Source organism: Scaptodrosophila lebanonensis, unplaced genomic scaffold, assembly GCF_003285725.1.
Source record: "Scaptodrosophila lebanonensis strain 11010-0011.00,11010-0021.00 unplaced genomic scaffold, SlebRS2 tig00000043-arrow-pilon, whole genome shotgun sequence".
In the NCBI taxonomy this organism is placed as follows: Eukaryota; Metazoa; Arthropoda; class Insecta; order Diptera; family Drosophilidae; genus Scaptodrosophila; species Scaptodrosophila lebanonensis.
In genome coordinates this window covers 3185181-3211701 of record NW_022060545.1, presented here as the reverse complement: position 1 = coordinate 3211701, position 26521 = coordinate 3185181, and the positions used below count along the sequence as shown (strand labels likewise).

Genomic DNA, 26521 nt, shown 5'->3' with positions numbered 1-26521 from the left:
TGAAGTTATGCGAAAAGACCAATTAATAGCAACCACACCTTGCCAGCACAAATTCCATAGTCAATGCGCGTGTGACGCTTTACAAGCCTCTCCAAATTGTCCTATTTGTAAGACAGCTTGTAATACTGGACAGCTAACGTTCACAAACAACACTTTGACAGCCGAAATTAGAGCGGCTTGTGATGTTCCGGTAGATGAAAGGCAGCTAGGTAATGCAGTGCCTCAGGAAGGTGCTAAAGAGTATGTAAATCCTAGACGGGATGGGAGATCTAGCAAACCTCGCGGTGCCACACCGAAAAGGGGTGTGCACACCAGATCCATGCAGCGCAACAACAAAGATCGTTCAGTCAGTCATTTGTCCCTGGACAGTAATCGGTCTAGAGAACAAATTCCCAGTGTGGACATAACCAATTACATTCAATCTGTTCTACAGGTTCAGCAAAGAACTCTTATTGAGGACTTATGTACTTTTATTAAAAGCAGCATTGAGGAGACTTTACAAGCACAGCTGTCGGCTCTTGAAATAGGGCGTAATAACCCCATATCAACACAGAGTAGACACATTTCTCCAGCACATGTCAGTAGGGCCACACACAACTCAAACCAAGACAATAACCCAAATATCTTACCGCCTACATGTTCTTTTGGTAGTAATGGATCGAATACAAATGTAAATCCTGATAAGGCTGCACAGATAATTCAAAGCTGGCGGCTAAAATATGACGCTTCGAAAGATTCTATGCAAATAGGGGAATTTTTATACCGTCTTCGTTCTTTGACAGTTCAAAACTTGAAAGGTGATTACCACCTCCTTTGTGATAATCTACACTTAATTTTTACTGGTAAAGCTAACGACTGGTTCTGGAACTTTCATCGTAAAAATCCAAACTTTTCTTGGCAGACCTTTTGTTCCGAGTTTCGTCGTCGATTTGATGACGAGAGGGATGATTTTGAGTTATGGGAATTGATTCGTAAGCGACGTCAAAAAGAGAACGAATCGTTTGATGATTTTCAATCAGCTATTGAAATCCTAGTTAATCAGTTGTGCCATTCCATAAGTGAAGCCAAATTGGTTGATATTTTGAAGCGCAATGCAAAATCAGCGCTGCGGTATGAACTTTTGCATTTAAAGATATTGGACAGATCAGAATTAAGGGCAGAAGTGAAAAAGCATGAAAACTTTTGTAGAGACATTCAATACACTGGAACTCGACCAAAATTTGTTCGTAATAATATTGCTGAAATTTCAGAAAGTGGTGATGAAACAGAAGAGGGAAGTCTTGCGGCATTGCAACGACTACGAATTATATGCTGGAATTGTGATCAAATTGGTCATCGTTTCGACGATTGCTTAGGGGAACGGCGCATATTTTGTTATGGCTGTGGAACCAAAAATGTATTCAAGCCAAATTGTATCAAATGCAATCCTACGGGAAACCCACTCCGGGATGCGCAGAACAACACCTCCTTGCCGCATCCCTAAATGATTCTAATGGTCATAGGTCAATATCAACAGTTAAAACCTCAGAACCAACCATCATATCGAAACGGACATTACCTTCCCACTCAGCTGTAAAAACTGATACCCATAGCGAGAATATCGACACACCAGCACTAGAAGTTATATATCAACCAAAGCGTTCCACTATTAGACTAAGACAATTTTGGAGAAAAATTAAGATCGTGCGTAAGAAGTTAATTCAATCGATTTTTATGAGTTCGGATAATCGATTATATACGGAAATAAATCTAGGCGGACAAAGCTATGTAGGTCTACTAGATTCAGGAGCTACCATCAGTTGCGTAGGTGGTGCGGCAGCAAAGGCGCTACTAAAACACCAGAAGGTTCAGAAATGTTCCGGTAACATTAGAACTGCAAACGATGCAACATGCCAAGTTGTAGGAAAATTGGTGATTGACGTTTATTTTCGTGACCAAGTTCACAATGTCGAATTTTTCATTATACCCGATTTGAAACAAGATGTATACTTGGGTATAGATTTTTGGAAGGACTTTGGCCTTCTATCAGACTTGCTACACCCAGACCAGCACGTGAACGAATTAGACACTGGAAAGGACCAAACATCTGGGGCCGACGTGAAAATACACACCCTTAATTTAGAACAGAGGAAGCGATTACAGTCGGTCATTTCGAATTTTCCTTCGTATGAACGTGAAGGACTAGGTCGCACTAATCTAATAGAACACCGTATTGAAATTGGCGATGTGACACCAGTGAAACAAAGGCATTGGCCAATTTCTCCAGCTATCGAAAAATTAATGTTTAGTGAGGTCGAGCATATGCTAGCTTTAGATATTATTGAAGAATCTACCAGCCCTTGGAGTAGTAACTGCGTCCTCGTGAGGAAAGGAGATAAGTGCAGGCTTTGCTTAGATTCTCGTGAAATAAATAAATATACTCGTAAGGATGCGTATCCCTTACCACATATTGATGGCATACTTAGTCGATTGCCACCGGCCAGATATATTACTGGACTTGATATGAAGCACGCGTTCTGGCAAATTCCACTCGAGAAAAATTCGCGCCAGTACACGGCTTTTACTGTTCCAAATCGGCCGTTATTTCAATATAAAGTAATGCCATTTGGCCTTTGCAATGCGCCTCAGACGCTCTGCAGACTCATGGACCAAGTGATCCCAGCACATTTGCGCACCCGTGTATTCGTTTACCTAGACGACTTGTTAGTATTGTCAGAAGACTTCGAGTCGCACATGCTACTATTACAGGAGGTCGCGTTGCACTTGCGCAAAGCTAATTTAACAATTAACATAGCGAAATCAAAATTTTGTATGCGTGAAATCAAATATCTTGGATTTGTAATTGGATATGGTCAACTTAAAACAGATCCCGGAAAAGTACAAGCTATTAACGAATTTCCGGTACCTAAAACCGTAAAGCAACTTAGACGCTTTCTTGGCTTATCAGGCTGGTATCGAAGGTTTGTCCATAACTATGCTACGGTTAGCCTTCCGCTGACAGACTTGCTTAGGAAAAAAAATTCTTTTAAGTGGACTAGTGAGGCTGAATCAGCTTTCATTGACCTAAAATCCCGCTTGACTTCGGCACCCATTTTAACTACACCTGACTTTTCCAGGCCTTTTATCCTCATATGTGATGCGAGTACTAGTGGAGTAGGCTGTGTTTTAGCTCAGTTGAATGACCGTGGGGATGAATTACCCATTGCTTATATGTCGCAGAAACTTTCAAAGGCACAACGGAATTACAGCGTTACTGACCTTGAGTGCTTGGCTGTATTGCAAGGTATTAAAAAGTTTAGAGCATATGTGGAAGGACAGGACTTCCAAGTCATTACCGACCATGCCTCATTGCAGTGGTTGATGAAGCAAAAAGATCTCAGAGGGCGACAAGGAAGATGGGTAGTAAAACTACAAGGATTTAATTTTAAAATAGCACACCGAAGCGGCTCTCAAAATGTAGTGGCAGATGCACTTTCGCGTCAAAATGAACTGGCCATAGAAGAATTTGAAAATCAGGGACCTATTGTTGATCTGTCTTCGACAGAATTTAAACAGTCAGAGTATTGCAATTTGTTAGACATGGTTCGTGCCAATCAATCCAGACTCCCCGATTTAAAAATAGTGGATGATTTAGTTTACAAAAGAATAAAACAAGTCTCAGGGGATGAGATGCAAGAAAACTTGTCATGGAAGCTTTGGATTCCCTCAACTCTTGTTAATGATATTATCGTTAAGGCTCATGATCCTCCTAATGCTGCACATTGCGGAATGGGCAAAACCATAGAAAAGCTGAAAAGATATCTTTTCTGGCCACGAATGGTCACACAAATCCGAGACTATATTTCAGGGTGTACGGTTTGTCGACAGACGAAAGGTGCCAATAAAATTCTCAGGCCACCAATGGGTAAACCAATGACGTCTGAACGTCCATTTCAAAAATTATATATGGATCTTTTGGGACCCTATCCGCGTTCAAAAAATGGCAATATTGGTCTTCTAATTGTGGTCGATCATAATACCAAATTTCATTTCTTGTGTCCTCTTAAAAAGTTCACTTCAAGCAAAATTTGTGAGTATCTGGAAAATAGTTTATTTTGTACTTTTGGTGTGCCCGAAACAATTCTTACCGACAATGGGTCACAATTTATTTCTGGAGCCTTTAAAGCTTTTCTTACTCGTTTTGGAATTAGTCACATATGCACGGCTATTTATTCGCCGCAGGCAAATGCCAGTGAAAGAGTGAATAGGTCAGTGTTGGCGGCAATTCGAGCTTATATTGGGAACGACCATTCCAATTGGGACAGTAAATTACCCGCGATAAGCACAGCGCTACGAGGTAACATTCATCAGAGTACAGGTTACTCTCCATATTTTCTGGCTTTTGGCCAAAATATGATGCTTAACGGCAAAGACTACGATCTGCTTAGACGGTTGCAATTGCTGTCTGATGACACAGCCATAGAAAGACCTTCGGCAATGCAAGTGATTCGTCAACATGCTAAAGAGAAGTTTGAGCTAAGCGGACGTGCATATTTAAGTTTTGAGACAACAATAAATTATTGTGATTTACATTACATGTGCTTTTATTCAAATAGCACAATACGCTAACAAATTTACAAGAATTGGGATAATAAAAATCAGTGAAGTGTATTTGCTGTCTGGCAAGGTATGTTATTACTGCTAAATTGGTACCCTTACTAAAGTAAAGATGTTTATAGAAATTGGTCTTGCCGGTATTATCCAATAACCTCAAATTGGTGATATTCTTGAACAAGTGGTAGATACGGTTGGAGAGCACGACCACCTGAAAGCTATAATTGCTAATTCCAAAACGTGGGATATAATTTGTGAACCACGCAATATCCCCAAACTTTCTACGACCAGTCCTAATTCGACTGGGAGGCGCTCGGATCTTCCCAGACAGCATCCAGTAAAAGCCATTTGTCCAGTCACTTATTTAAACGGAATGGCCATGGATGAAATGGAAATTTAAGCTCCACGTAGCATATTACGTCACCCGTCGACCACCACTTGCCGTCCCAGTCGCAGCTCAACACCCAGCTTTAATCTTCGTTGGCGCGACTGCAATTCCATTATGAGGATTATATAGATCTTCAATTCACCAGGATATATGTATATATATATATATATATCTATGCTGCATATCTATATAGACGCATAACTAGTGCATTTTTGCCTTTTGTTTTTTTTTATGCTGACCAGTCAACGTTAAAATTATAGATTTATTCCATCGATCTGGTCACAATAACGAAACAATAGAGATAATCTCCTGTTCATTTAAAATTAATATTAGTATCACCTTAATTTGTATACCAACTTCGGTACTTGCACTTTTGTATGGCTATATATATATATTTAATACTTATGATCTAGCATATATAATCAACGTGCTGCGTCTTCATTGAGCTCAACGAACACCACGCCGCAGTGAGTATGTCATGAAAACTAATACCGAAGTGCATTTATATTTTCTATAATTTTTATATTGAAATTAATTATTTAATATTGGGTTGTTACTTTGGATACAACACTGAACAGAAGATTATTATATTAAATAGCGAATTTTTGGCCAATTAGAAACGACCATTAGATCTGTTTATTTCTATTCTAAGTAATCTCCATTCTGTATACGTAATTTTAATTATTTTCTTTGCCTCCTTTGGAATATTCGAAATAATTTTCTTTTAGTGGCTTGGCCAAATACTATGAAAATGTTTAATAAATGAAGTTAAATAAGAAATGATGACTTAAACCCTTTGAAGTGTCCTTACTGAAGCATGATGAAGCTCTACTAGACAAGAAAGCTTTTAGTTGTATTAGGGTCAATTCACAATCGATATATATACATGATTGAATTGCATTGGTTGGGTGGGTAAAGAAAGGGAACAGACAACACCTTGGTTCCCAAACAACAAGTAATTGATCTGATTAGGCGATCTATTCTGTCGGGTAGTACAGTAGGTTTTAGTTGGTTTTATTGATATTGCTTTTTACCGTTTAGTGCACCTAAAATATTGTGCGAGAGTGTATGTGTCTAAAGTGTAGGAAGAACCCCGACAATCCGGCGAGCTAGTTAGAGCATAGCTAGAGGTGCACGCCCCGAACCTTTGGACAATATATGTAGTTCGTTTCGTTCAACAAAATTCATGATTATTAACATCTGAGCGTTGAAAATAGATCTGGACGATCCGCTGCATAGCCACATAGGCGGCACGCTACACTTGTTTGCCTGGTGCCTTCGATTTATGTTTGGCACGCGCTGTGACTGCGACTGCTACCAAAAAGTAAATTAAATTTGAAATTTTTTATTACGAAATATTTTATTTAATCTTATTGCTCTGCTGCTGTCGCACACAGACGCAAACAACCATCCTGCAACAGCGTGTCGCGTTGGGGGGTAAGCAGTATGGGCTCTGGATGCTAGCTGCCTGTGCTCTGTTTAAGGTAAATTGCGTTTTTCGTTTTGAAAATAATTATGTGCGGATTGTCAAGCACAAACGTTTCAGCACTGCCTTCGGCACATCCTTCGCGTTATTGTGTTTCTTGATTTATTTCTTCTTTTGTTTTTACATATTTGCAAATATTTATTAATCTCTTTTATTTATGTGAATTGTGCTAAAATAAATTGGGATATTAATGCTTGTGTGTGTGCCATCATCTTAAATGTTTGTTCACGCAAAATAAGCAAACGAATTTTCAAATTTATTAAGCAAACAAATTATCGGAATAATTGAAGCTTCAGTTGCTGGGATTTGGACTAAATACTTCAAGCCAGAGTTGATGTTTTAACTGATCAGAGCTCATTAGTGGGATTAGTGACTTTGCCTTAAATTAATATTAATAGGACACATAACATGGAACTAAGTATCTTATGTAAGCAAGGAAGAACGCTCGTAAAGGATTAAATCTCACTAAGATGAAAGTCTTTGCCAGCGAACATTTGTTCGTGTATTTTATTTCGCTGAGAAATGCGTCACTCTTCTAAGCATAGTATTTACTTAAAAAATTTAAAGTTAAAAACAAATATTTTATACTAATTGTAAATGCTGGAATTAATGTTGCAATGTGGCAGTGGCTTCAAATTGCCGCACTGGCAATGAGAAATCTTCAGTCCTTTACTGCCACATCTCTCAGAATATGTTGACAGAATTTTTAGCTGAGCTGCGGGTAAAATAAATGTTTTAAAGCTATCTTAATATTTCGTATTTGACTCAACATGTAACGTAATACATTCTGTTTAATATAATTTGCACAGCTCGACCAACCTTTTTAAAAAGTTTTAAGCACCTCATCTTAGTTATGTCAACAAACACTAATAAGAGGGTGCGTGTTAATGGCTCGTGTTTTTGAAAGTGTGTAAGAATGTATACATATAAGCCATAATCAGTTTAAAGCAGCGACAGGGCAAAACTTCTGCAATTACCAGAGCAACGTACATATGTATATACTATACATGCATAGTATATACTTACAATAAGCATACATACATAAGTACGTGTACATACAGCGACATCGACAGCAGCGCTGAAAAGCACAACAAAACGCAACAGAAGGCAAATAGATGAGAACACTGCGAAAAGTGAGCAAAGGGAAAACTCTTGGAGAAAACTGCTTACAATTTGATTTAAGCCAAGTCTCAAATGTTTGTCACCAGCAAATAGACAGACAGAAGGCCAGAGACGTGGAGTGACGTACAAGTGGGTAGACGAGTGAGCTCCAACTATATAAATCACGAGTGGGAGGCAGCAAGTAAAAGACAAGGCGAGTGACAAACGACAACGCCAACTTTAATTACCGCAAAAGTTGTCAAGTTGTATGGCAAACAGTTGCACCCACGTCCATTCACCGACCTACTCCCGACCTGCCCAGCTCATCTCATTTCAACTCAACTCAACTCAACTCATTGTGTCTATTATCTGTTCTTGTTTGCACGTAAAACGCATTAAAATGGCAAAAGTTAAAATTACAATTAAACACAAAGTGCAGCGGCAGTCAAGCCGCCCGCCAGTGAAGCCGTCTAAAAAGTTGCCTCAAGTGAACTCCCTCCATTACCCAGTCCCACACAATCCGTTGTTACCCGATATCCTTGCTGAATGTTGCACAAAGTGAGGCTATGGCCATGTGGAATGCAAACAAACTCGCCATCAGCGGGGGCCGAAGCCCTACGCAAGTGCAGCGTCCGACGACGGCAAAGTAAATTGTTGGCTTAACAAATTGCTAATCCACTTCTACTGGACGACAAGGGGTAGGACTGGGTGGGGGGTGGTGCGGCTGGATTCGCTTGGCAAGGCACCCAGTTGCATTTGCATTTAAATGCTTTTGTTTTCAAGTTTAGCAAGCAATTCAAACGGTAAACGGGGCTGGAAGTGGAAAAATATTTAATAAAATGTGAACAAAAATGTCAAGAAGAGAAAGTGTAAATCATGATATATTTACAAGTATACGAAAAAAGAACAACAAGATTTGGCTATATCCTGACAAAAATATGAACTTAATATTTCAATGATGTTTTTAAGATATTTAATTATATTAAACCGAAGTTTTTATACAATTTTCCTCCTGCTAATTATTATTAATAATATTTCTCAATGGGTTGCCATAACGCTCGAGTAATAATATTAGCTCACGATTGGTGTCAGTTAAGCGACCTCTTTTCTAAGAACGGAGCCTTTTTAAATTAGTAAACCAAATGATCGTTTCAGTAAATATTGTTAACAATTTTCATTGAAATGTAAAGCTAAACCTTTTTGTTAGGCTCTGACATTGTATTTTGTTGGAAAATATTCAACAATTACCATCATTTGTAGACCACAGTGCACGGAGAAAAATGTGAAAAGGTGGATAAGCAAAAGATGGCGTTGAAATATTGTGAGACCAGCTGAAGCCTTCCGCTTGAAATAAGCACCTACCTCTATTGGGTTATGCAAAATGATTGGATCCGCGTACTTGCAATTCAGTTCTAGGGTTCTTTCTTAGATGGCCCCCAATTGGAAAGACTTGCTTAGACCGCTTGTAAAAAAAAATGTGTTTAAAATTTAATTAAAACATTTTCAAAGCAACTTTCTCGACTTTGCCGTTCGTCTTGTGTGTTGAGACTTGGCAGGGAGGCCAAGGAAAGTCAAAAGAATAGCAAAACTTAGCATAATCATGCCACCCAAAAACACCAACCAACCAAAGTACGCACTCCACTCACTCCACGCATTCCGAAATCGTTGGCAAAACCAACTGAAGAATTTTGCGCACTTTTATAAAATAGTTTTTAATTTGCAAACCACTAAAAAGTTTTGCGTGTTGCTCTTTAAAATAGTTTTCTCGTAGCCCGTCCTCCTCCTCCTGCTCCTGGTACTGCTGCTGTTGTGGCTGTTGGGGAGCAAGCGCCTGCATAGGGTTGCCACCATACCCCAACCATACAAAAACACATGCGCGCTCCACAAAAGAATGTTTGCATTTTATTTGCTGCTGAACATTTTGCTCGAAAACCAAAATGTGTAAACTGCATAAATGTGCAATTTTATTTTTATGGTGCAAAAACTTTATATACATAAATGCACACATGTGTTTTAAAAATAAAATCTTTTACCGTAAAATTGTGCATATCGATACAAAAAAGTTGTATATTTAAAACATAATAAGTATGTTTAAATACTAGTATTATTTCTCCACCACAATATGCAATTAAAATGTGTTTGAATTGAGGCTAACTTTTTATACAAATATTCGATAGAAGTTTAATTGTGAATTTTAAAAAATAGTTCTTCAGCAGACCACCTAAGTGACGACAAGAACAAAATTGTTACACATATTGATCAGAAATTCAAATTATCGTATACATATGTATTAATAAATCTGCTGCAGACTTCATGTTTGGTTTAGCAGTTCTGGCTTTAACATTTTTCTTATTCGTAAAATAACACTATTCTAGTTACTGGAAACACCCTTTCCCTTTACTGGTCTTAAGGACATATAAGTCTTTAATTAATAAAAAAAATAATAAAAATATAGCTGTTTGTAATCACTTGTCGCAGCCTCTCTTTGATTGATTGATTTATAGTAGATTGAAGAAAATTCAAGTTCCAAAAATAGTTTTCAATATTAAATAGAAAATTACTTTCAAATACTCTGAGTATCAATCAGGCTGGCTATATCTCTGATTCAAAAACCTGCTATTGTACTATGTAATTGAACTGCCTAATCCTTGATTTTACAGCATTTTTAAGACTATTTTAATATAGTTTTTAATTAATTTCTATTTTTGCAACACACATTACTTATGCTATGGAAAAATACTTTGATACTACACTGTTTATAGATAATAACTCTGATCTGTGATCTATTATTGAGATAGAACACTGCAATCCGTCTTGTCTCTATATATAGCTATATAAAAACTTGTATTTCCTGATCAGTTCAACACATACATACAAATTCGTACAAGTATATAGTATAAAAGAAAGTATACTTTTTTTAGCTCACACAGCCACCTTTGCTTTTCATTTCGTAGCATCAGTCAGTTGGTCCTAGACCGAATAGTATTTATAGTTCAGTTGTATTCGAATCCAGTACAGACACACATGAAGGGAGAGAAAATGTTTTTTTATTTTTTCTAAATAAACCCACAACTCGTTTGAGCAGACCTCGTTTTCGGTAAAAATTTCATAAATTTTGTTTCAACCGGTTTTTTAACCGTCCTGGAAAAGCAATCATGTTTGAGGCACGTCCCCACTGTCAAGGAAATCTTGTATGCCATTAAAGATTTGCTCAATGACGGGACTTTCGACCACATTAACTTGGGAATACAAGTAAGTAGAGCTGTAGACCCCGTATTAAGTCCTTCCCCATCAGAGTTAACGAATACGTCTCGACTACTTTGCAGCTGCTGGCCATGGACAAGTTCTGCTTCGTGTCTACCCATCCTGTTCATAGATAGTATCGACTAATCCCACTCTAGTCGGAGGCTCGTCATTGCCATGCGATTGAGGAACGTGACCAAGGTTCTAAAGTAGGCCAGTACCGGGAAATTGCAAGAGTAACGACAACTACAATAGTGTAGCGTTCAAGTTTTCTGAACAAAAGAAGGACTCGGCTCTTACGTCTCGATTGAGGACTCTTGGGCATATCGGAGACTGACTATTCGTGTGTTGTGCGCATGCAGGTCATAGAATTCGCATGCATCTGACGAGATTTGATGCAGCTCTACGGATCCTATAGCTTTTCCTTATTGGAAGGCAAACTCGCTGACTATGAAAGTTGACGAAGAAGAAAAGGCGGTCTTCTTTTAAGCACACCAGTCAGACGCGCTTACCTATACCAAAAGCTGCCCGAGAACCAAAAGCAATGCGTTCGTCATGTCCACGTCATGTCACGTCCAGACTACTTGTAGATGTAAATAAGGAATACCTTATCAGCAACACGGTTGCTTCCATACACACATTCCACGTTAAACATTTCCTTGGTCAATAAAAACAATTCAACGGAATTATGGATGAAAACGTATGATATTTCGTTAGGCACGATGGGTTGAAAGCCGTTCCCATCAAGCACTTCTGTCTTATTGTCATAATTTCTCATGTAGTGGAGGCAGTTTAGACAGACACCCTGATGAATGAAAACACAGCGATTGCTTTTTCACTTTGGTTTACACCATAAAAATAAATAAATAGACTTCAGAATAAAAACAATATTTGCTATTAATCAGCAACAAAATCGCATAATTAAAAATGTTTGAAATTTTCATGGAGCTTAAGGTCGCATGTTGTCCTTTTAAATGAAGCATCCAACTTTTGCAGTCCACCCTATCTTCCACCCTGTTTTTGGGCCACTGTTTCCAAGTTGCTTTAAATGCATTCCCACGGTCATTTAGGCAAACAATTTGAGTTTCTGATTTCAAAAGTGAAAGGCAAAACTCTTGTTAATCTAAAGTTTTCTCACACTGATATAAATGAAGAGGACGATTGACAGTTGACAAATTAAATAAATCTATTAATATTTCCTAAGATAATAATGTGCTCATAATTTGATTAATTTTTGTCACATCATTTAAAGACATTTTGCTTCTGAATTCTTAATTAAAGAGCCAAACAAAAATATACTTTTGAAGCTACTAATGAAATTGGCGCCAAGTTAATGAAGTACCCATTGAAGCCAATGAAACATTGAAAAAAAAAAATCGGATTCAAAAAAAGCAGAACATTTCGCATTGTTCTTTCCTTGGGTTTCATCCGCTTTCACAGTGAATGAACGGCGCCCACTTGCAGGCAAATGAAAAAAGGAAAACCGACTACGGACACCGGCATACACACACACATACACCCACACATATCCTGGCTCATTCGCGTACATGCATGTATTTGTGCGTTTGTGCGGGCCACCCCATCAGCTGTTTATGCTCGCATCCTGGGAAACAGCAACCAAATGGCTGCTGATTTTTCTGAACGCCTGTTCCTTCAGCTGCGTGTGTGTGCATGTCCGTGTCCGTAGACGCAACTCTGTGTATGTTTTTATGTTGGCGCCGACGACATCGTGTTTGTGTGGACCACCCACACACACGCACACACACACACACCCCATCCATCGCTTTCAGGACGCAAAATGTGCGCCGTGCTTGCCTCCAGAGCGAAAACACAAACATTAGACCAAAATTTGTTTTTTGTTTGCCATGAAATTTTTGGTTTCGCTTTTCGTGCAACTCTCTCTCTATTTTTCTGTCTTTGTCTTCGTCTCACTTGCGCTTCCTCCCCCTGGTGTCTGGCCTGGCCTGGAGTCGTCGTTGGGCTTGGCATGCAACACCCCCGTAGATTTCTAACATGGGGCGTCTTGCTGTATATGTAATTATTTGTGTATATATATACCCTGCAGCTATGGAAATTGTCAAAAAGTACCTTTTTCATTTTGTCAATCATTCAGTGCATTTTATAACGACGATCGCAGTTAAAAGTAGCGAATATTCTTTTGAGATCAAGATAAAATAATTGTATCTATTACAAATACCCAAGCTTAAAAAGGTTTTTCGGATTTCGTAATATACTTAATAATATAATGCTGTAGAATATATTAATATAATATATTAAGTATATATATATAATATATTAAGTGCACTTATGTTTTAGTTTTAATCTGTTTGAGGCTATATTTTAAACTCAAGAACAGATTAGTGTAAATATTTTTAAAGAATAATAATAATTTTTAAATTTCAAATAGCGGAATTAAATCCATTTCAGACATACAAATTGATGAAATACCTCAACGCCTGTCCCACTTTCCAACATACAAATATACACATACAAATGCGTAGATTTGATCATAATCCTATCAATTAACAGCTTAACCATTTGCAAATTTTTTGGCATCAGCCGTATTTATTTTGTTTTATGGTCAGTGAAGCATTATCTCAAATTTTAATATGAAGAGTGTTGGTTATTACCATTTTAAATTGAAAAATAGGTCGTAAAAATATTGATAAAATAAAACAAACTTTTAAATATATTAAAAAATAATATTAAAACTAAGGGTTAGCCTTGGAGTTTGAATTGTTTCAAGTTCTTTCTCAATTAAAACGCTTATCTGTTATTGCCAATTCTTTTCGTAAAAATAGTTTCTTATTGAATATTATAAGACGCAGAGCATTTCATCTGCGGCTTTGTTATTCGCAGTTGTGCCAGACAGACACTCATTGTTAGTAAAAAGCAAAAGTTCCCTGTCTGTCCGTCTCCAGTAGCTTCGGCTTCAATGGATTGCCGGCGCGTGTGTTGTTAGCTGATAAAAATTTCAGTTGTCTGTAACACTGGCCACCATCTTCGTGTAGTAAGGCGATAAGCTTATTTATGTAATAAATGCGCAATTTATGTCTCAATATTTCTTGGGCAGATGGGAGCGCCTGCTGTATTGGTAAGTGCATTTTCGCTTAATTTTCTCATACTTGTAATATCGTACGAAGTATACTTGTATTTTATACCCCATTTGAACAATATGAAAATGTGCGATGAATTCAAGTCTTACTTGAACTAAAGTTGGAACTTAAATGAGGAATGTTTGATAAAATCTTATCGTCTCTGAGTTCTTTTGCTGTCAATACAATATGTAAATTAGTATATCGAGAAGAGAAATATCATTCTGCTTTTCCTCTGCTGATCCATGATTATGACTTCAAGCTTTAAATTTTGAATTCATTTCATTCGTTCAGAATGTAAAGAAATGACACAAGCAATAGAAAACTCAACGTTAGAATCAAACTAATTTGCATTTTTGTTGCAAATAGAAAAGGCAAACAGCAGGACGTCAACGGCCATGGACAGTTGCCAGTCGCAGTTTGCCGCAGGATTCTGAACAGTTACAAAAACAACCAAAAATAATAATACAAGTCAGCCATGTGAAAGCGATAGGGTGAGACAGGATTCACTGAAACCTAACAGCCTCCTGCTCTATTTGTTATTTTTTTTTTGTCAAAAATCAAATAAACACTTTATTTTCACCAGTATTTTAACATTTCATTAACCTTCTTTTAAGGACATGCGTTGATTCATCGCAATGCGACTAAAGACAATCTTTAAAACAGTGTTAAAAATTAAGAAATAATAAAGATATGAGTGTTTGAAAGCGAAATCAAACAAAAGAAAATTAATTTGAGATGATTTGTAAAATGATGTAAATGATTATAAAAAATATTTCTATGCACTTAAAATTATTATTATACTTTAAAGCTTGGTTTACTTTTGAATAAACTATTAGATGCCAGTAATATGCCAATCACGATAGTACATATATTAGAAACTAATATTGTTATCAAATATTTAATTTACTTGTATATAATTATATTTTCTGTTTAAGTCAATATTAGAAACAGGTTGGTGGTTAACCAAAAAAACCAAATCTACGAACTTGTTCTTTGTATGTACTTGTTCCAAATTAGTTCGATCTAAGTTTGGTGTAATGGCTTGAAAAGTTCTGCCACGCCTCCTATTACATTAAGTCAATATTAGAAACAGGTTGGTGGTTAACCAAAAAAACCAAATCTACGAACTTGTTCTTTGTATGTACTTGTTCCAAATTAGTTCGATCTAAGTTTGGTGTAATGGCTTGAAAAGTTCTGCCACGCCTCTTATTACATTCCGTCTTTTTAATAACCCTTTGGGTACAGGACATTAATACGCTCTACAGTTGGTTCATTAATATTGGACCACCCTAGTGGCTATTCGTGGGCAGCTCCATTAACAGAAAAAAAACTGCCCTCCTACTCAATGAATACCAGCCATATGCTCAACTGCATGAACATATGCAAGCATACATACTTGTATGTATGTATGTATACCCATGGCTATATATGTATGTATGTACATAGCATATACATATGTATGTTGTATGTATGTATGCGTTTATAAGGTCTCGACATGGGAGCTTGGTCACCCCTTTACAGGTGCGCTCACCATTCTCTACGTGGCAGCCGCAGGCCCACCGCTACCACCTCCAGGCCCACCGTTTACATTTTGTTTGCGCTCTGCTTTGTTTTTTATGCAAGCCAAGTTTTTTACGGCATTCAGAAAGGACGAGAAGAAAAGCCAACGTTGGCAAAATGCGAGCCATGACACACGCTTATTTTCATTCTCGAGCAAATTGCGCGCCATTCGTGCAACACGTCCAATCTGAAAAGAGCGCCATGTTGATGTTGGCGACTTGCCACACACACAAACACATACGCATATATATGAGCATAGACAAAAAAAAAACCGATTCAAAACGATGGCGGGAAGTGAAAGCAAATATAAAAAAAAGTTGTTGAATAAAGGAAATGCAAACTCCGCAGCGAGTTGAGCGGGATGTGCACATAATGTATAACGTATGTATGTATGTATGTATGTATGGTTGTAGTATATATGTATGTATGTATGGATAATTTAAACACGCAGCTTAATGATGAAACGTCGCCTGCAACTATTTACATTGACATATTGAAAGGCGTGGAATGAGCAAAGCAACGCAACAAAAGCAAACACGCACAATAAAAACAGCTCACAAACCAAATTCAAATATAATACACTAACAAAAGAAGGCGTTGAGGAGTTGTCATTGTCGTTATTGTTGTTGCCTTTGTTATTGTTGTCTGCGCTGCACGCTTTGAAAGTGTGAAAAGTCGTGAGAGAGGATTGAGGGGGGGTTGGGTCTCAATAGCCTGCAACCACACTGTGTGGCAGCTCTCGGCTTGATTACCTTTTTATGCTCGACTTGGCGGCGTCTTCTATGCGCCTCGACAAAGTTTAGTGGAAAACACTTGTAGTTCTGTGCCTGGCATTTGAATGGATTTTCTACAAATTGCGATAAGACCTCAGGACTCTCGACTCGATGCTCTTTGTCTGTTTGTCTGACTAACTGTACTACTTCTACCATACTATAGACTGTCTCTCGCTGTTTATAAACTTCAAACTGACATAGATAATATTATATAGGTACAATACTTGTATACTTGTATACATATGTACAAGTATGTAGAACAATAGGGGCTTGTTTTGAAAGGAAAACTCAATCACTCCACTGGGCTGTCAAAGAAATTATACAACTCACTTTTCCTTTTGTTCAACATGCTTGCATGCTTTCAACAAACTTTTATTTGTTTTCTCTTTTGATGCTTTTGCATGTATTGTCCCTAAGCCCTCAAATTGAGCAGTTTGGCCGAACATTTGATTTATTCGTTTAGCTCGATAGTTCATCAAGTTACTCCTTTTATATAGCAGTAAACGCTTAAAAGGATTCGTTTAGAAGACAAATTTTCCAACTACCCAACAGTCAATTGAGAGAATTGGGTGTATTTTAAAACTTTTCTTTTATACTGTAATTATCAAAAAATTGTGAATGGGAAAGTTAATCTTGCACAGCTTACATATCGATTCTCTTAATTTTGTGGTTTATACATTTTTGCTTATTTTGCTTCAATACTGCATTTATTAAATCAATTTATTCATTTAAAGGTTGTACCATTCAGGAAATATTTCAATCTGAAAAAATTTCAATTTTAAAATCGTTTAGAGAGCTTTTGGTTAAAAATAAATTATATAGAACAAATAATATTAAAACTCGCTAGCCCAAAAATGAAACGAAATCAATTTATAAAAGAAAATAAAGAAAGAATTTAGGCGTATCAATTTAAAAAAATATTTAAAAACAAATCAACCTAAAAAAAAACATGTAATAGAGTGGAGCTGACTTCACTTTTGTCATCTAGACTACATATTATAGGAGTTCGTCTCCACTAAAATGTTTCATTTGAGTGTTTGTTAAGTTAAATGATCAAATTAAATTGAAGCGTGTTCAAAAAAAACATAATATCGGGTTAATATCGCTATATATACATTAGTTTTAACAGAAATATGTCAAAGGACCACTAAAAATCTCGACGAGTCTTTGAAGAAATCAGCCTTACCTTTAAAATAAACCTTTTTGATGACAAAATTAAAAACTCTGCGCAAATGTATGTAACATACAAAAGCAAGTGCGGCAGATCTTAGTATTAGAGCTAGAATAACCAAGCTAAGTATTCTCCTAGGTCAGAGGAAGTAAAACTAAGTCTATTTTTCTGATGTACCCCCCACTCCATCATTCAAGAGTTAGACCAGCTAGACATTCCATTCCCGTTTTATCATAGCTGATCACACCATTTGATTAATCTGTGATTATGGGCTAGGGCGCAACATTTCCTATAAATGAGCAGAACAAAGGAGATTAAATTATACAGAATTGTAGTACTCAATCAGTAACTATAACTCTCAAAATAAAATATGTCTTCTAAATTTATCTTTTTATTTTATGCATAAGGCAAAAGTTTGAGCTAAATAATCCAATAGTATAGGCTTACTTTTTTAATGTAAAATTCAAAACCGTTGAGGCAAAATCTTCAAAAGTGTCTTTGAAACTTTGTCTCTTTTAAATGTACTCTAGTTTTCCGTTTATACTTGAAATTGATTATCTCATACCTGTATTGCGAGACCAAAAACACACCCCAAAATTGCACACCACCAACAACAGGAGTGCTTCCTCCAACTCCCTTGCAATATGAGACACCCGTTAGCTTCTCAGTCAAGGCTGCTTGATGCACTTACCAATGCCAGACGATTAAAATTTATATCCGTAATAGAATCCACTTGTAATGAATGTATTACTTGTATTTGTATATTGTTGCCACAATTCTCAGAACATTCTCAATAGCTGAAGTCTCCAAGGCAGACAATGGTAAGGACTTGTTCACTTTGCCGAGACTGTTTTGAGCGAATTTCAATTTTGACAATTTTCAAGTGACCCTTGACCGCGTAGGACACACAACACAGCACTCATAAACAATATGGCCCGGCGATTCGATGGCGCCAACAAGCGGAAGAAGGAGCTAGGAGCTAGCGATGAATCAAAGTCTAGCACTTTACGCACAAAAGACGCGTCGACGCGTCGAGGTTTCGAATGATTTCGGCACGTTTGAACGAGCTTCAGTAAATTTCAGATACCGTGCGATTACCACACTTGAACAACGACGCCAACACACTGAATAAGCGCGCGCCAAACACAAATCCTGCAACCAAAACGCAAGCAAGCACGAGTAAAGCACGAGACACGAAGGACATCGTCTGCATGTCCTGCGATGTCAACAGTATTGTGCCGGCGAAAAGCGAAAGGCGCAGGCGAGACTGGACGTGAAATGTGCGCATAGAGAGCGGAGCGCGAAGAGTTCAAGAGCGAGTGAGGGTGAAGAGCGTAGCTGGTGGTTGTTTATATGGAATGGTGGAGGCGGCGGCAGCCGAGTCGGAAGCAGTCAGTGGCTGCACCCAGAGGGTGGTTTGGGTGGTTGCGGCGCCGTCTGTTGCAAGTTTTAATTCAGAAATCGAGCATAAGGGTGGCTAACTGCCGGCTACGATAAAGTGTCTGTTGATGGCTGTTGGTGGAGGGGGTGCTGGTAAACACTGACGGGAATAGTGTTGGGCAACAATGAATTAATTAATATTACTGGCTCTTTACACCAAAAGAAATTAGAAATTAGATTATCGCTATATTTACATGAAGCTCTAAAATCTGCAAGTTATAACAGTTTTATAATTAACAATAAGGTAATTCAGAAGCCGGGGATTTAAAATCGTTTTCTGCTTTAATTTCAAGTTACAAGTTTGTCAGTTTCTAAATAGAGAATTAATAATCTTTTTATTAAATTCAAAAGAAAAGTTTTGCCGTATTGTTGAAAATTAATTATGTTATTGTTTCTTGTCCTAACCTCTCATGATGGGTATTCTGTATTTATTTACAATACCGATCGGCTTTCATTTTACTTCGTCTATCGAGCAACGTCTCATGCAGCAACCCTTTTTCCTTAGCTTCCTCCAATTCCTTAACATCGTTTTGATTGATGCGCATTTTTTTGTCCTGGAACTTTTGAAACTTTTTGCTAAAATATAGAAAGTAGAAATGCATTTAGAAATTGTTTGTATAAGATTATGACTCGTTGCACATACACATAATTCTTCTCCACTTCCGCCAAATCACCCTTCTCTTCTTTAGGCTCTTCGTCCACCACGACATCATTGGCGGCATTGCTGCGCACACGACAAATTTCATGTTCTCCCACCTTCTTCCGCAAAGCCACACAAGCATCATCTTCTGGATCAATGGACATAAAGTGGCCGGTCTCCGAAAGCAGTGCCATTTGCCCATTCTAAAAGTACTTTAGTTTAAATTTGCCATTTTCAAGGCGTTTTTAATCACGCTTACCTCAAACACCGGCTCCCACTGTTCCATGCTGCCCACCGCCTCCGAACGTCCCGTCACCATTCCATCCTTTTCTATTTTCAAGTATTTTCCGTAGCCCGACTTGAAAGATACTTTGCGATCGTTTATGGGAAATGCCGTAAAGATCTCCTCTGGATCTGGGCTTTCACCTGCCGCATGTGGCGCTCCAACAGTGAAGAGACCATTGTCCAGTGCCTTTAGATAAGAATGCTCACCAAACTCAATGGCAACTGTTCCAGTTATTTCACTTGTTAATTTAACAGTCCACCAGCCGCCGTGTGCGACAGCATCCTCGTCCACCTGCAACTTCTGCTTTTTTCCATCGCCCTCTTCGTTGCGCTCCTTCTCCTTCTTGCGCTTCTTACTTTTTCTGTAAACAATTCATTTGAGTACATATTTCTTATGGCATTACAGCTTTTTACTCACTTGTGTTTTTCTCCTTTAAGCACCAATTTCTTTATGCGCACATTGTCATAATCCGACATTACCAAAATTGCTGAATTGATTCACAAAACAATAAACAAGCGTACATCCATACGAATGTACATGTGTGTATTGTTGTATCAGCACTATTGATATCGATGTGTTACTTATCGATAGAATTAAATATTTGTTTCCCATCGACAGAAAACATCTGTTTAAGCTCGCACCGCGTGGTACTCTGTTCTCGTTTTGTTATTCAAATAACTTAAATATGAGTGACGATGAGGAGCAGTACAATCCCAGATCGCACAGAAAACTTCTCCAGGCCATCAGTAACCTGGGAAGCGTGCAGCACATACGAAAATCCACACGCGATGAGCTGCAGCCTCAACAAGATGAGTTTGCCTTGCTGAAGAGCATCAAGGTACCGGCTGCATCCGATGGCGGTGACTACACGCCCAAGGCTGTTGGTCTTAATGATTTGGTGCAGATATTGCGGACCTCCAAGCACGTTGAGACGGGGAAAAAGCTAAAAAACGTGCAAAGCACAAAGAAGGTTCTGGCGAAACCACTAGAGAAACCGGTAGCTGATCGCATAAAACGCTCCATTGGCTATGAGGGAGTAAAGAAGAAGCTTGCGCGCTGGGATGCGGTCGTGGCTAAACAGCGATCAGCAGAGACGCAGGTATGTAGAGGGAAAGTGCCACCAAATATGTAAATAAAACCAATTATTTACAGATATTTCCTTTGCCTTCGGACACGATATACATAAACACTTCTGGCAATGCGAGAGTTCCAAAGAGGTGTATCAAGTCTGATTTGGCGAAGGAACTGGAGGCTAGCGATATGAAACTACGGACTCTGCGCAGGGAACAAATTGGTGATACAGTGGATGAAGACGTTTATGCGCAACGCGAAAAGGAACAACTAGAAAAGAAATTGACTCGCAAGGAGCTTAATGCGCGACGTAAGGAGCTGGCATATTTAAAGATGCGTGAATCACAAAAGTCTGCCAAGGCACGCATGCAAAACAAAATTAAGTCTAAGAAATATCACAAACTGCTGAAACGCCAGAAAATGTTAGAACAGGTAAAGGAATTCGAACTGCTGCAAAAGACCAATCCCGAGGCAGCCTTGGAAAAACTGAATGAACTTGAGAAAAGCCGTGTACTGGAACGAGCCAGCTTGAGGCATAAAAACACCGGAACCTGGGCCAAGAATTTGCAGGTGCGAGCCAAATACGATAAGGATGTACGCAAAGACTTGGCAGAGCAGCTAGCTGTGAGTCGACAACTAACTGGCAAGAGGGAAGAAGTGGAAAGCGATGAGGAGCAGCAAGAAGGAAAACCTTCTGCCCACAGCAACGAAAATGACTATGATCCCTTTAATCCTTGGACAAAGGTCAACGCAACGGTTCAAGCCGATACTCCAAATAATGATACTGATGAACCAAGCTGGCGTAAATATTGGTCCACGCGCAATAAAAATGAAAAGTTACTAGCAGAGCACCGTGGCGAAATAGAAGCCCTAATGAAGGAGAATCCAGAAAAGCAAGAAGAAAAACCAGTGAAACAAAAAAATCCAAAAAATCGTGTGGAAGAAGTAGAAAGCAATGAGGAGCAGCAAGAAGGAAAACCTTCTGCCCACAGCAACGATAATGAGGACTATGATCCCTTTAATCCTTGGAAAAAGGCCAACGCAAGGGTTCAAGCCGATACTCCAAATAATGATACTGATGAACCAAGCTTGCGTAAATATTGGTCCACGCGCAATAAAAATGAAAAGTTACCAGCAGAGCATCGTGTCGAAGTAGAAGCCCTAATGAAGAAGAATCCAGAAAAGCAAGAAGAAAAACCAGTGAAAGAAAAAAATAAAAAAAAACGTGTGGAAATAAAGAATAAGTCAGATGCACGGTCCAGTGCATCCAAACAAAATGTGGCCAAGAAGAAGGATCCTAAAAAGCCGAGCACTGTTATAAAAAACGGTTGGGTTGTTGAAAAAGTCGTAGAGGAATCCGAGTTAGGAAATGGCGTTGATAAAAGCAAAACCATAGAAGATATATTCGATGAACAGGAAGATAAACAACGAGAAAGGCTGACCAAGAAGCTCCAAAAGATAACAGGTAGGGTAAAGCAACTGAAAACGAAAAAAGTCAAAGTCAAGAAACCTAGAAAACAAAAAGATGAATTGAAGAACTTAAATGATTTGATGTTTAAGAACACACGGGAACGTCCAGTCATTGACGAAGAGCTCAATTATGAAGATAAAAGCGAGGAGCAGACAACTGTACCGACATTGGCTAATGTGGAAGCGTTTGAAAAAACGGAGGAGGTACCAAAAACTACTACCACGCCAGCCGTGGACAGCATTGATCCCAACCAAGTTGCCACCATTACATTCAATCAAATATCCCGACCTTCCAACGTGATGAACGATGCTCTCGGCGATGAAGAAGCTGACTTTGAGGATGATCTAGATATGGACGCGGAGCGACAGTTGACCATAAGCCAAGCCTTTGAGGATGATGACATAGTAGCCGATTTCAACAAAGATAAGACCAACGATGCTGAGGTAAAGGACACAGAAATACAGCTTTCAATGCCAGGCTGGGGCTCCTGGGCAGGCCCTGGCATATCACAGGATGCGACCAAGAAGCGTAATAAACGGCTCATACTCAAATTGGCAGAGCCAGAGAAACGACGTGATGAGAACAAGAACAACGTTTACATTAATGAAAACACTAATAAACATACTCGGGACCACAAAGTCTCCAACATACCGTTCCCGTTTAAATCTCTGGCGGATTATGAGGCCAGCATACGTGCGCCCATCGGCCGGAATTTTGTGCCTGAGACTGCATTTCGAATGCTAACGCGCCCGGCTGTCATTACGCGCAAGGGCGCCATCATCGAGCCTATGAATGAGACCGAGCTGGTCAAGCCGGATCGACGCTTGAGGCATGTCGTCGATAGGCGTATCAAACGCATGGAAGACGGGAAGAAAGTAAAGAAAATGTGAACTATAAATTAATGACCTTAATAAATGTGAAATGAACTTAATTAGTTGTTTATGTAATACATAAAATTTTAAATCGTAACGAGAAGCAATTTCGATTTATATTTTTAGGAGCAAATAGATAGTTAAAAGATCTTTATATTTTTGCGTTCCTGTATGTTTAATATTTAAAATTACTTCGCAAATTGTCTATGTATATTAACGTACTTTTTGAAGAAATTCGATTCCTTTTTATTGGCCGCAAAATCCAATGTTTGGAAGACAGTTCTTTCGCACCTTCCTTCGCCTTTGTCTTTTATCAAGTCGTCATTATAACCTGTACCCAAAGGGTAAAAGGCTATATTAGTTTTGTGCGAATGTATGTAGCACACAGAAGGAGGCGTGGCAGACCTCACAAAGTATATATATTATTGATCAGGATGACAAAAAGATTCGATATAGCCATGTCCCTTTGTCTGTATTGACTTATTTCTGTACTGCATACAAGCACGCATAGACACGATTCTGATACAAATGTGGACTGTTGAAATTGTACATAAACACTATGTGTGTATGCATGTATTGAATATTTTATTTAATTACATTTGTTTAGTTAATTTTTTTTTTTTGGGTGGTACTTTAGCATTCCTTTCTTATTTTTATAATTATTTTTTATTGCTTGAAATGTTCGAGGTTTTTAAACTTTTTCGGAAGTGTCCCTTTGCGAAATTCAAATGGATATTAATACATATTTCATTTTCGCAGGTCTAAACGGGTACGGTCCACATATTTTTCTAGAAACTGCCAGAAAAGCGATCACAACTCTACAAATTTATTTTTAAACAGGTCATTAGGTATAATCGTAAATAAAAAACAAAAAAATTCTAACAGGATATCAAATATGGCCAACAGCAATGTGGATGATTTATTTTGTGGCTGTTAAATTCGACATTGCTTTATTCATACGCAAATTGTAGCTAAACGGTATAATATACGAATTTGCAAAGAAATTTCAAAGATTAAACATACAGAATAGCTATATATGTACATATTTTTATTAATTTTGTTAAATATTTGATTTAAGAAAACCTTTATGAAACATATTGTGGAAGTTGAATTTTTGTGACATATTTCATTTTGCAAACAATTAGTTGATTAGTTGTATGTACATACATTCCTTCAATTACCTATTTGGTATTATAATTTTTAAAGCAAAATTGCCTTTTATTTAACGTGTGCGATTTAAAATTTTGACCTATCTACATAGTACATTAATATTTTGGGCCCTTCTTACAATAAATTAATCTAAAACAAGGTGATCTTTTGACTTGATACATAGAACATCCACATGCATATTAGATTGCAAAAAAGGAGTAGAAACAAACTGGATATCACGAATTAAATAACTTTAAAAAAAATAGAGGGCAATCCATTTCAACTCAAATAAAAGAGGTATGTTCATTTAAGGGACCACCAGTGTATAACGACAGCTCTGTATCGTCACCATTTCCGATAAACCGCATTCAATATTTATCGATTTGATTTCCGCGGCCCCAACTGTATTCCCACATCTCTACAAAGAATCACATTTTTGCCCACTGGATAAATAGTTTTATTTCGATCTAGCTTTTGACACCTGCAATGTACGAGCTGAAAACTCTGCTGCCACAATTCGATATTAAATTGCCCAATTGTATGTATGAATTAAAGAATGTAAGCTTGGCGGCGAACACCGTGGCCAATAAAGCGAACGCGGCGGTGACGACATCGGGCGTAAGTAGACGACGGAAGTATGGCAATAATATTTTGCTAGTTGATTAGCTTCTAAGGCAACGAACCTTTCCATCTAAAATACAAATACATACATCATGTGTTATCAAAGGGCCAGCTAAAACAATGCAACGGCATCGGCAGCAGCAGCGGAGTCGGCGGCGGCAGCAAAACAAAATCGGCCACATGTGCACTTGATTTGGATATTTTAGGCCGGCAAATACAACAACTGCTAAAGGTTAACAAAAACACAAAAAAAAAACCACGACAAAAAGTACTTCATAAGAATTCTATTAATAAACACTAGCACAAGTTCATGTTCAGCCAAAACAAAAGCAACACTTTTACTAACACTTCGTTCTTGTTTTGCTTGCGTGCTGCCTGCGGTGCTTCGAACTAAATCACCCCAAAGAAAAAAATATGCTGAACGTGGGCGTACGCATCGATGTTGTCTGAATGTCTCCAACGTTTTTGCTTTCACGTGTTTTCTGTTACATTTTCAGGAAGATGATAGTGCGGCGGCTGTGGCACAACGTCAGGCAAAGGTGCTGCAACAACTGGAGGAGCTCAAGGCTCAAATGACCAAGATTCGTTCCAATTTGGGTCTGTGTGGCAAGACAGTGCAACATACGACAGCCTATCAGAATGGCGGATTGAGAGAGGTGGCTACCGATTAAATTTATAAAACTAACTTCTACAATAATGCAATTATTTAACAGGAACCGCTACACGACATTGTCATTAATGGCCATCCAAATTTCATACCCTATGCACTGTTGGCATTGAAAAATGCCTGGCGCAATCTGTTCACCATTGACGTCAAGACCTTTACACACTCAACTATGGCTGATATTGGACCAGCCGCTCGAGAATTCGAAGCCAACTTGGCCAAGCTGCCCATCAACGAGAGCAAACCCAAAATCAACGTTACACTTATATGGAAAAATTGTATGGGTTGCTGATCACTCCTTCCGTTTCCTTTGCTAAACATCGAATTTTTGTTCTTTTCCTAGGTGAGCACACAGAAATGATCAGTTCTCCCACGATGTATGTGCCCATCTATGGCGAAGTCAACATAATCCGCTACTTGGGCCGTGTTGGTCCTGCTGAGTATCGTTACGAGAGCTCGCCGCTGTGCAACGAGATAGATGCCGTGCTAGATATTTGCTATCAACTTTTGCGCTGCGCCACACACAAAAGCCAAGTGGCCATGGTCCGACTGCTGGACAGGCGGTTGCAACAGCAGCAGTACTTTGGCGGCGCTGAAATGTCTGTGGCCGACATTGGTGTTTATAGTTCGCTCATTCGCATGCCTGCCATTACGGATAAGGATTTGACACCCGCGCTGCTGGCGTGGCGCAAACGCGCCCGACTTATTACACAAATCTAAACAGCTTCAATAGATAATCGAATAAAATGCTAACAACATTTAATTGCTTTTACAATATTTTTGTTTACCGCCGCTAAGTTTCAAAAGGGCGACGGAACAATCCATTCATAAGCTCCGAAAACTTGTACAATTAATGTTTGTCAGATTTTAAAATGTCTTTTTTGCATAAACTGC

At 38.4% G+C, this 26521-nt stretch overlaps 3 protein-coding genes and 1 long non-coding RNA gene across 5 annotated transcripts; 3 read left to right on the top strand and 1 right to left on the bottom strand.

Annotated features, from left to right (window-relative positions):
* The first annotated feature begins 10591 nt into the window (after positions 1 to 10591).
* On the top strand, positions 10592 to 11497 carry LOC115623077. The gene is made up of 2 exons (XR_003995373.1): positions 10592 to 10820; positions 10895 to 11497. It is a non-coding gene; the product is annotated as an uncharacterized LOC115623077 (long non-coding RNA).
* Positions 11498 to 19116: 7619 nt separating this feature from the next.
* LOC115622842 (protein FRG1 homolog) lies at positions 19117 to 20331 on the bottom strand. The gene is made up of 4 exons (XM_030516922.1): positions 20197 to 20331; positions 19753 to 20140; positions 19497 to 19696; positions 19117 to 19429 (listed from the first exon to the last, which is right to left on the bottom strand). Exons 1-4 carry the CDS (start codon positions 20253 to 20255, stop codon positions 19282 to 19284), a joined length of 795 nt encoding a protein of 264 aa, XP_030372782.1. The 5' UTR covers positions 20256 to 20331; the 3' UTR covers positions 19117 to 19281.
* An 84-nt stretch (positions 20332 to 20415) lies between these two features.
* On the top strand, positions 20416 to 23252 carry LOC115622841 (U3 small nucleolar RNA-associated protein 14 homolog A). Its single transcript, XM_030516920.1, has 2 exons — positions 20416 to 20878; positions 20932 to 23252. Exons 1-2 carry the CDS (start codon positions 20465 to 20467, stop codon positions 23209 to 23211), a joined length of 2694 nt encoding a protein of 897 aa, XP_030372780.1. The 5' UTR covers positions 20416 to 20464; the 3' UTR covers positions 23212 to 23252.
* Positions 23253 to 24785: 1533 nt separating this feature from the next.
* On the top strand, positions 24786 to 26390 carry LOC115622844 (probable aminoacyl tRNA synthase complex-interacting multifunctional protein 2). Of its 2 annotated transcripts, XM_030516925.1 has the most exons (5): positions 24786 to 24995; positions 25126 to 25195; positions 25461 to 25619; positions 25677 to 25905; positions 25971 to 26390. In XM_030516925.1, the coding sequence occupies exons 1-5, from the start codon at positions 24829 to 24831 to the stop codon at positions 26345 to 26347; spliced, it is 1002 nt and encodes a 333-aa protein (XP_030372785.1). In that variant the 5' UTR covers positions 24786 to 24828; the 3' UTR covers positions 26348 to 26390. The 2 variants fall into 2 exon arrangements, with proteins under 2 accessions (XP_030372785.1, XP_030372784.1); XM_030516924.1 differs by lacking the exon at positions 25126 to 25195 and having other exon boundaries at positions 24789 to 24960.
* The last annotated feature ends 131 nt before the right edge of the window (positions 26391 to 26521 follow it).

Bases quoted from the DNA above. Each gene is read 5' to 3' on its own strand.
- LOC115622842 (XM_030516922.1), bottom strand. From the start codon at position 20,255: ATGTCGGATTATGACAATGTGCGCATAAAGAAATTGGTGCTTAAAGGA. The intron at 19,697-19,752 runs GTAAGCGTGATT...AAGTACTTTTAG, and splicing joins AGTGGGAGCCGGTGTTTGAG to AATGGGCAAATGGCACTGCT. The intron at 19,430-19,496 runs GTATGTGCAACG...TCTATATTTTAG, and splicing joins GAAGTGGAGAAGAATTATGT to CAAAAAGTTTCAAAAGTTCC.
- LOC115622841 (XM_030516920.1), top strand. From the start codon at position 20,465: ATGAGTGACGATGAGGAGCAGTACAATCCCAGATCGCACAGAAAACTT. The intron at 20,879-20,931 runs GTATGTAGAGGG...AATTATTTACAG, and splicing joins AGCGATCAGCAGAGACGCAG to ATATTTCCTTTGCCTTCGGA.
- LOC115622844 (XM_030516925.1), top strand. From the start codon at position 24,829: ATGTACGAGCTGAAAACTCTGCTGCCACAATTCGATATTAAATTGCCC. The intron at 25,196-25,460 runs GTTAACAAAAAC...TTACATTTTCAG, and splicing joins AAATACAACAACTGCTAAAG to GAAGATGATAGTGCGGCGGC. The intron at 25,906-25,970 runs GTATGGGTTGCT...TTCTTTTCCTAG, and splicing joins TACACTTATATGGAAAAATT to GTGAGCACACAGAAATGATC.